The 10,674-nt window shown below is 40.7% G+C and overlaps 1 protein-coding gene across 1 annotated transcript; it reads left to right on the top strand.

The window, feature by feature from the left end:
• The first annotated feature begins 7,934 nt into the window (after positions 1–7,934).
• LOC121319616 (desmin-like) lies at positions 7,935–10,674 on the top strand. Its single transcript, XM_041257218.1, has 3 exons — positions 7,935–8,562; positions 9,143–9,811; positions 10,391–10,674. Exons 1-3 carry the CDS (start codon positions 8,055–8,057, stop codon positions 10,471–10,473), a joined length of 1,260 nt encoding a protein of 419 aa, XP_041113152.1. The 5' UTR covers positions 7,935–8,054; the 3' UTR covers positions 10,474–10,674.

Below are 10,674 nucleotides of genomic sequence, written 5' to 3' on the forward strand. Positions count from 1 at the left end.
CAGCTACCAGCGCTGCCAGGTTTCTACCTGTTAAACAGGCGCAGCTCATCCAGCTGTTGTGGTGACGGCCTGTGGTTCCCAGAAAGGATTCGCAGCAAATGCAACTGGTCGGCTACTAGGATGCTGTTAGAATATTTAGCCGTGCGGCAAATCCACTGGCTGAATAAGCTCTCTTGAGGATCACCTCAGAGACTCAGCACTGCTTGCTAGAGCAGACAGTGTCCTTAGAAAGGAGTGTTAAATTAGGCACCTGGACCAAGGTGGGAATAGAAACCTCAACCTCGGCCCCGGTTTGGAAGCATAGCAGGTCGGTGACCTCAGTACTGGTTCGGCACGGGTTTGCCTTTAAGCAGGGTTGCCCACATGTAAAAGCCACTGGCAAAACCACTAAGTCAGTACCACACACAAGACTGAGGGAAGCCTGCTTATTAGAATGGACTAACAGCCTCCGATGCTGAAAATCTGTCACAAAACGGCATCAAGATACTGTGGTTGAAATTGCAAGCAGCAACAAACGAAGCATGTATCTTGGTCCTGCGCAATGCTGCTGAGGCCAACAGCACTCTTACTCCATGTGAGCTTGAGCACCACATAGCAGACTGACCTGTGCGCAGTATCTATAAAAAATAACTAAGAAATGAAAAAAAAAGGAAAACACACAAAGAGAAAAAACTTTCTCAACAAAATACAGTAATTTAACAATTACATAAATAATATGAATGTCTCATATTTGTAGCAAAAGCCAATACGAGAAATAAATAAATTCAGCCCGAGCTATTCCAGCCTGGTGGAGAGCAAAAGTCTGCTGACTTATGTTGCTGGATTCCTGGCTTCACGTTGGGCACAAGGCCGCAGTGGGACATAACAAGCAACAGGCTGTAGTGCGCAAAATACGTAATTAATGAAACTAATACAGCCATTATTTTATATAATGTGTGTAAAAACACAATAAATGTGAAATATATAGCAGACAGAAGCAACAAGTATTTATCTGAACAAGGCTCTCCATTCATGTCAGTCTTAAAAGGAAAAATAGCGCTGTGAGCGTAGTCCACTTGTACCCTCGGGAGCGGGGCATGATTGCGCCACAGGCTCGCGGAACAGCTTTGGTATATCTTATTCAGGTTTCCGGGTCTTTAGGATGTAAATACCAATACGGTAATGGTTACTTTTGTACTTGAAAGGGAATCACTGCAACTTTTCCATATGTGTATGCTAAAACAATCTAAATGCATCAGGCTAGGAACTCTTCAGGTGTCATTGCTCATTTTTCAGTTGTTTATTTGGAAAAAATTCTGGCACTGTTGCCTAACTTGCAAAAAGAACAATGTCTCATATTCTTTGCACAAAAACATTTCCTCTGCATTTTGTAAAGACAAAGGGTGTATTGTCACAGGTTGGTGTTGTGTTCTTGGTGAAGAACATTTGAGAAACCTAACTGTCAACTTGATCAATTATCTGGCAGGTAATGGCCGCTGTGTTGGATTTTAATAGATATTGTTTGTTTTTTTACAGAGCGATGTCAAAACAGACCAACATCACCTTACAGCTGTTGTCTCCATGTCCAGTGGCTCCAAAAGATAACCCTAATCCTAACTTTAAATCATAATTTCTGTTGTTTTAAAATATATAGTAAAAACAATAATAATATTTTTCTTGAAAAGAAAGAGGTTCATTAAATAATAGAATATATGCTCTGACATATTGGTCTAATAAAATAATCAAAATCTTATTTTTTTTCTGTCCTGAGCATTGAAAATCTTTAAATCAAAAAGAAATTGTCATACAAATGTTGGTTTGCAGTATTTATCTTGTTGTAAAGGGTTTTGAGTAATTACTTTTTGCCTGGTACTCCACTTCAGTTACACATAAGATCATACAGTATTATTTAATATGGTTATTGTAAACTTTGAACTAAAGTAAGAAGACACATTAGAAAAGGGCAATAATGCGTGTTTTCTAAAAAGCTGAGATTTACTTTCCTAATATGCATATATAATTTATCTTTATAAAATATTTTACAGTATTCTGCTGTATTTTCCTTCCTCAAAACTCATCTCCATTGGTGCCCTCAAAGTGAGATGATACATTCAAACCTGTGTGCAAATTGCCTATGCCCATTAGTGAATCAACAACATATGTATTTAAATTTAGTTTACAAGAAATCGGTTCAAAATAATAGTTCTCGGACCTATACTCCTTATAAATAATCTACATAGCATTCAACACTTGTAAATAAATGATCATGTTTATGCTATTATAACCCTTTGTTTCATAGTCTGTATGGATATTAAATATGTACATGTGCTTCTCTACAGTTCTGGTTACTGTACCTGTAATACACGATAGTCAATTGACGTATTTCCTGGGACGTGATCTGGGGCTCCACTCTGCTTTCCCTGTCAATCTTCTCTTTCCTATTTAAATCTGAATCTCACACAGCTCACTGGCTAGTGTTTTCAGTTTGTTTTCTTATCTAGTGTTTTTGCTTTCTAGCAATCGCTCAGAACGTGCTTAAACTTTTTATATTTACTAATGTCTAAACTTCACCTTTTCGTTATCTTGTCCGACTCAGATGATTTAGAGAAATTTTCCTACCTGATCCGAAGATTTTTCTCATCACAGCAGCAATCGCCTTGCCCTTAACATCTGTTGCGAAGCTGTTTGTCTTTTCATCCTCCTGTAAACAATTACAAGAAGGCGCCCCTTCCCGACTTTTCTTGATGGATTGGTACATCAACAGCATCCTGAAACCTATTTTTGTAAAGGTATTTTCTCCTCCGTAGCAGTTCAGTATTAAAAAGCAGCAGTATCGTCCCTCCCCACCTGGCCATTTGATAACATAATCACACAATTCTGTTACACTCGTCTCCTTGCAGACGCCATTGCGGCCTCTCCTTCAATGCCCGCCTCCCCAGTATATCTGTCAATCATCTCGCTTGCATATGTTCCTTACGGGGGTTCTTGGTTTAGCAATTCACTGTTACTTAGGTTCAGCAGCCAACACAAACAAATCAAAATGGGACATTAACTTGGTTTCAATTCCCAGTTCAACACGGGAACTCCAGCTTTGTTTTCGGTCTAGGTTCGAGCTTTGTAACTTATTACGTGAAGCCTACTTGCATAAAATCACTTTCAAAACAAACCATTGCTGGGGGAAAAAAATATATAAACTCCAACGACACTGCTGCCCTGCAACTTTCTACTGGAGACTCACAGGCCATGTTTACCACGGCAACGCCTTCATCGAGCTACTACTGTGAGTGTTGAATTCACGTGGTAACCAGGCAGTATCTTGAGGCCCTGTGAGTTCTGTGCCTCAGTACTGCAATCTTCCAGCTTCCTGTCGCTGTGTTTTCACAACTGAAGAGAGTAAGTTCAACTCACCGAATTCATGACATTTAAATCAACTGCAGGCACGTCTCGTGGACCTGTGTTAACTTATTTATATACATGCTAAACTGTCCTAAAATATGTATTCAATATATATTTTTAATTAATAATAAATATATAAAGAATATGCTAAATATCTTCATAGATAGTCAGTTAGATGACACTCAGCAGGCCATGCCTCACTTGCCTGTACTGATAAGCCGCGTGTGATTTCAGGCGTCACTCTCTCTCTCCTAACATCAGAAAATTAGTAATTGTAGGTAATTTCCTCTGTCCAAATACAATCCACCGTCATTCTCTTTCTACACAGATTTGCCGCAATATTAAAGAAGATCGCCAGAATTCAGGTGTTGGCATGATACAGCATCAGAACATTTAGGATAAACATAACAATCACGTGGACTATTGATCACAGTAATCAAATCTATTCTACCCTGTAGCATTTTTTAAAGCCAACAGTTTTATTCTAATCATAACGACCAGATGGCAGTATAATACCACAGGTTCTATATTTTAGCTGGTCCTGTATTTTCAAATCAGATTAATATTTAATTCGATGTGAGCTGCAAGTCAGGTATGGAAACCATGTCCTTCAATTTATCAGCATTTCAGTCAAACCAGCCTCCTACCTTGCAATGCACAATACACTCATAGACTGCTCCTGATCAAATCAATAGGTTTTGCAGTGGCCTCACAGCATTCTACATCTCTCCCGAAAGCAGCCACATCTTTGGCTCTATCTAAATCGCCTTAACACTTAAAGACCAACATCGACATCCTATCAAAATTCTGGTTGGCAGACAACTGTGCAACAACCTCCTGCAACCCCAAGGAGGCACTTCATGCAGCTTAAATTTGTTCATATCTCACAATGAGTTTCTTTTCACTCACTTCAGCAGATCTCTGCTATCTACAACAGACCACTGCCCACTACTGACGGCAGTCCATGGCACACTGTTACAGATCACTGCTTCAGCAGATCTCTGCTCTCAACAAAGCAATAAAAGATATTAAGATGTAGGCTACTTTAATTAGTCACTGGAATGGCCTGCCCTTATTCTATGAAGACCTGATTTGAATCTCTTTACTGACGTTTCATTCTTAGGATTCGGGGGTTACCTAGGGACTGAATGGTTCTCTACTGAATGGCCCCCTGAAATTCAGAATCTTTCTTCCCACCTCAAAGCTAGAGGTGTTCTGGAACTATATCCCATCATCGCAGCTGCTCACATCAGATGCCACCGATGGTCAAGAAAATCTATCACATTCTTTAGTGACAATAAATCTGCAGTCCACATCATCAATAAAGGAAGATCTTCCTCTACCCTTATAACGCAGTCACTATGTTGCCTCATTCAGATTTCAGTGTCTTTTAATTTCTTCATTCAAGCCTGTTTACATTCCAAGTTCACATACTAAAGCAGCGGATGCTCTTTCTCGCCTACAGGTCACCAGATCTCAGCTGTTGGTTCCCACAGCATCTCCAGCACCTCTCCAAGTTCTGCAATAACAGCACCTTGTATTCCTGTGAGCTCTCCTCTCTTCAACTTTCTTCGATCTGCTAGAAATTACATGTCTGTTGCCCTAGCTCCATCAACAAGATCATCCTACTCTACAGGCTGGTCTTCTTTCTCCTCCTTCTGTGAAAAAAAAACAACCCCCCCAAATTCAGCCAGTTCCATTTAATCCTGTATCCTAGCCTTTATTGTCCATGCACCAGACCTTCAACACCTCTCAGCTTCCATAATCAAATATTACTTCTCCAGAATTCAGTTCCATTACCGTCTCATGTCAGTGTCCATTCTTCTGGCTATTCCAGCAATCCCCCTGACACTCTGTGGCATATCTAAGAGTTCTCGTCCTACTTCCCCTCTCGACTTCCTATATCTTCAGATATTCTACAGTTGCTCATATCAATTTTGCGAAAAGGCTGTTTCAACCCCTTTGTCTATCTCCTCATGAAAGTCATGTGCTTAACTACTTTCTTTGGATTCCACAGACGCTCAGAATATAGTCCCATCCTTTTCCAGCTTCCCTTCTCTGCATCCATCTAACAACATCTTCTTAGTTCCAGATTCGCATCTCTAAGACAGATCAGTTTCCTCAGGGTCAATTTATATAGCTGTCAAAGATTAATTCTCCTTTATGTCCCTATTCCTCCATGTCTAGATATGTCTACAGCAAGAAGGCTTTCCTTCAGGACAGATCCACTGTTAACCAGCTCCTCCCATGCAGTAGTTACAAGACATTGGTTCTCAACTCACCTTGCCTCTCTCATCTCCAAAGCAGGGATTTCTCCTCAGTTCTACACTTCTCACTCCTTTAGAATTGGAGCAACCACCTCAGCAGCAAAAGCCAACATCAATTTGCATCTAATTAAGAGCCTAGGACGCTGGTCCTCCTCAGCAGTAGAAGAACCTCCTCATAGATACACACATCTGTTTCTGATATAGCTGCAGCTCACCAAAAAATTGTTATCATGCCTGGAGTGGGAGCTACCTGATCCGTCGGGTCCACCAAAGGTTTTCCCCCCTAATTGGTGGGGGGGGGGGTTCCTCTCCACTGTGAGGCAGGTAAACACATAATTTAATTCTACCCATTCTTTTATACAAAAACAACAACAAAAAAACTAATTCATCTTGTTTGTCTAGTATGTCTTTTTTTTCCACCTTTCATAAATGTTACGCATTGGCACATGAGCTATTGTTTGTCCCATGGGTGTGGGGTTGTGTAGGGAGCAGGGGGTCCAACCTTTCTGGGTAAGTGAGGCTCACTTTCCCGAACTCTATGGCTGCCACCCTCCATGCCTTCACTGAGGGGGAGTTCTCACTGCGTGAGTCAGAGGGGACCCCCAGCCACACACTCTATCCTTTAGCAGCTCCTGCTCTTTATCTTCCTCAAGCTGAGACTGGGCTCTATTTACAGCTCCCTATTCTATCATTCCTTGTCCAGTTTCTTCAGCACAAGAGCCTATTCCTCCTACCCGACCGCCGCTCCTCTATCTTACATTTTTTCTGGATCCTGAGGCTGTTAAACAGCCTGCCTTCGAGGCCGCTTTCTCTCCTCTGGCTTCCGTTGGTTGGGAATCTCTTTCCTATCCTATCCCCTGAGGCCACTCCTCAAATGACCTCTCCAAGTAATGACCTTTCAATAGAGCCCCAGCTCTTCCCTCGTGAAATTAAACTGTTGGGGTGGATACATACAATATGCTGTATAAAAAGGAATGTACATTAGGTACGGTATAAGAAAATACAGTCCTGTAACAAAATGCAACAGGCTTGGAAATGCAACTGGAACTGCAAGGGTGAGGGTGTTAAACAATCTATGCAGACATTTGAATTAACTCTGTGTCGCCTTCTTTTAAAAATAGAGAATACTCTAGATAAAATTAAAATAAGCAGATGTGGGGGGAAGTGCATTAAAGCAACCCCTTTTTGTATCATGACTACACTGCACTGTACAGTGAATTCACGTAAGTAATTAAAAAATACACTGACCTGTATTTAAAGGGCGTTCTACTAAAAAATATGTTTCATGTCCATCAATTTAGATATCAGGGCTAGAACACTTTGAAATCCACCTGCTTTCCTTACACATGTTAAATCCTTGCTTTCAGTGTCTGTCTTTCCAAGTAGTATCTGCTTATGGCAAATGGGTTTGTATCACTCATACTACTTTAGATTTCACAAAAAGCAACTACACACATACATTTCTGACAGTCCTCATCAACGTTAATGAGAATCTGAGACATTAATCTGTTGTCAAAATGTTTCACACTCTGCATATTCTTAATAGAATACTTACATTTGTTAAAATGGAAATGTAAGCCAACCAATTGCCACATTCTTAAATTAGTTTAAATGATTAATTTAATGTACCATTAAACAAAGATTGCTGTGCATTCCAATTGTAACATTCCTGTCTGCTAGAATGTGTAAGACTGCTTGTGTAAATGTATGCTTTGTCACTGAATTAACACTGCACTTTGTTCAAACATAGATCAAAACCATCAAAATAGTAAGTTACCATGATATAAGTCATTGCTTCTGATTGTTTCAAGAACCAGAACTGCCCATTTTGTGAGATCAAGGTATAAATGAAGAAAATTGTATATTCACTAACATTGTATTTAAACTTTGTGATGGTAGCAAAATACTAACATTTCTGTCTGATTTCAAGCATGAGCAGGTCATAAAAAACAAAATACTGAGTGTATAGGAAAACTGTTGCCAAGACACTTCATAAGTGTTATAGCATATGCAACATGCCCTACCTTCGAATACATCAGCCAAACTGAAGAATAGCTCAATACGTGCTGCTGGAGAAATGTAGCACTGGGGAGTGAAGCCCAGCCTCTGCATCCTTCATTACAATGCAGTGCTACAATACCTAATAAGATGTGTGGTGCAAAACTTGGAAACAAGTCACCCTCCCAAATTAAAATATTTCTAAAAGCTGTGAGTTTCCAAGTAACTGTTACATTCTTGTCGGTCCTATAAAAACCACAGGCGCATGACTGGAGAGCATTGGTCCAAGTTTGGAGTGTCTGCAAACAACTTCACGGGGCATAAAAGAAAAAGGAAAGTGCCTTGTCTCAGAACAACCTCTTCGCACAGGACTTGTCCCAACAGAATAAGCCAAAACAAACATTCACATCAACCATGCGAGGCACATCTTTTTCCCAGAAGACTTTGTCAGTCAGTGGCTCCAGCAGGATGCGTGTTCAGAGCCCATCTCCCTCACGCTGTGGAGGGGCAGGTTTCCGTTCCACCTCTACTGACTCCCACAGAGGAGCCTCTTACGGTGCTACCCCTCGAGGCCGCTCAGGCTTCCAGGGCTCCGCAGTTGAAGTTGGTACAGAAATCCACCGGGCCAACGAGAAAGAGGAGATGCAGGAGCTGAATGTCCGATTCGCCAGCTACATTGAGAAGGTACAGAACCTAGAGCAAAGGAACGCTGCCCTACAGGCGGAGCTGGCAGACCTGCAGGCCCGATTCAAGAGGGGCCCGACTGGCATTGGAGAGGAGTATGAGCTGCATTTTAAGGAAATTAAGGACCTAATAGAGTTGCTGACAAAACAGAAGGGAGCAGCTGACATTGACAGGGGCTATATCGAGGAGGAGATTGAGGCATGGAGGCTGAAGTGTGAAGAGGAGCTGGAACTCAAGGGTGAGACATTATTTTCAATTCTTTGTTTTTCAAAATCTTGAAAATGAAAGGGTTTTTACAATCATGAAAGGGTTTTCACAATAAAAGAGCCGTCTTGAAACTAGAGTCTTAACAAGGGTGGAAATCAACCCTGTTAAAACCTTTGCTAGATTTTTAGGCCTTGTCAAATAACCCATTTTTATTTTCTTTATGGAGTTTTAGGACTATGGCCTGTATAGCCATAAGTTTTTGAGAAACAAATTTGCTTCCCTGTGAAATGCTATTGATTCTTGTATAGCCACCCCCTTCTTTAAAGACTTGACCTTTTATGAGAGGCCAGTGTTATCCTACATTTGAAGTAAATACATCAGTAGTTGTCAAAATATATTTGTTATTGAAAATTAGAGCAGTTACTTGTGTGGACTTAGAGTAAGTTTTGGGGTTTCTACATTTCCTGTGGTAGCTCCCATGACAAACAATTTAGATTCCCATGAGCCTTTTTCTATTAAATCATTTTGTCTTTAATGGACATCATGGGTTACTTCATGCCTTAGTCAGTTGGCAATCATTTAAATCTGTGAATCTTCTTTCTTTAAACCAGAGGAGGCAGAGATGGTCCTCCGACAGTTCCGCCAGGATGTGGACAATGGCACCTTACAGAAAGCTGAGCTGGAGAAGCAGGTTGAGCAGTTGATGGCAGAAATTGAGTTCCTGAAGAAACTGCACAATGAGGAGGTAGCTGACCTCCTGAAGCAGATTGAAGACAGCAAGGTGACCATAGAACTGGATGCAAGCCGCCCCGACCTGGCAGCCTACTTACGTAGGGTCCGAGCTGAGATCGAGCAGGTCTCCGCCAAGAATGTCCAGGAGGCCGAGCAGTGGTACAAGGGCAAGTTTGACACCCTGAAGGAGCATGCTTCCAAGCATGAGGAGCAAATAAAGTCCATTAAAGAAGAAATCACCATCTTCCAGTCCCAAGCCACAGACCTGCAAAACAAAATTGATGAACTGAGACGTCGCAACAGTGTCCTAGAGCAGCAACTAGAGGGTATGGAAGCAAATCATCTGGAAAGGGTGGCCAGCTTGCAGGACATCATTGCCCAGCTCGAGTGCCAGCTGAGGGAGACCAAGTCTGAGATGGCGAAATACATGCAGGACTACCAGAATCTTCTCCACATCAAACTGAAACTAGATGCAGAGATCGCCACCTATAGGAAACTGCTGGAAAGAGAGGAGCAAAGGCTGGGGATTTCTTCAGAGAGTGCCTCAGGTAACTAATCCGATTTTCCTTAAATCCATTTCAGAACCAGTTTCAACTACATGTTGTTCAGTCGGAACTTTTAGGATATAAAGTGTTGTCACAAAACCTAAAATTTTAGATGGGTTATGTTGGGATCACAACATAAGTACCTTCGGATCTTGACACTCTACAGTACTGTAAAACACCAGATTTCCTTTTATAAGCAACTATAAAGTGCAAGAAAAGTATAATGAATTATATATATATATATATATATATATATATATATATATATATATATATATATATATATAGTTTTCAGTTTCTGCTACATTTAAAGATGAATGGGTTATAAAATGATAACACACCAACAGATGATCACATGACTGGTACCATGTCATTAGTTTAAATAGCACCATAGAATATGAAAATAATATAGGTCAAAGGGGTACTTCTTTAATTAATATATGCCACACTTTTCAAAAGTTACTGGTTTAGACGCTGTTCAATTTTGAACTATTGAATAGCTTTCTACACTGCTGAAATAAGTTTTGTTTAGATATGCAATGTGCATTTCAATATGTAACTTCTTTTTTCCTCTCTGCTTAGCTCAAGCAGTAATAAAGGAAGAGAGAACCACCTCGGTTACACGTAAAGTGGAAACCCACATGGCTACTAAGGTGACAGCCTGAGACCCGACAAACTTACAGCCAACAACAAATGAAACCTCAATAGATTTTGTCATTACTCCCTAGATGCAGAGGATGTGCAAAATTGTTGTAAAAATGTGATGTCTTGTAATGAAAACCCATACTCCCTAATGCAACCAAAACGACGTGAACGTTTACATGCATGTACCCAGTACTAGAGTGCAATCTCTTAATAAAGCTTGA

The sequence above is a fragment of the Polyodon spathula genome, chromosome 1, assembly GCF_017654505.1.
Source record: "Polyodon spathula isolate WHYD16114869_AA chromosome 1, ASM1765450v1, whole genome shotgun sequence".
NCBI lineage: Eukaryota > Metazoa > Chordata > Actinopteri > Acipenseriformes > Polyodontidae > Polyodon > Polyodon spathula.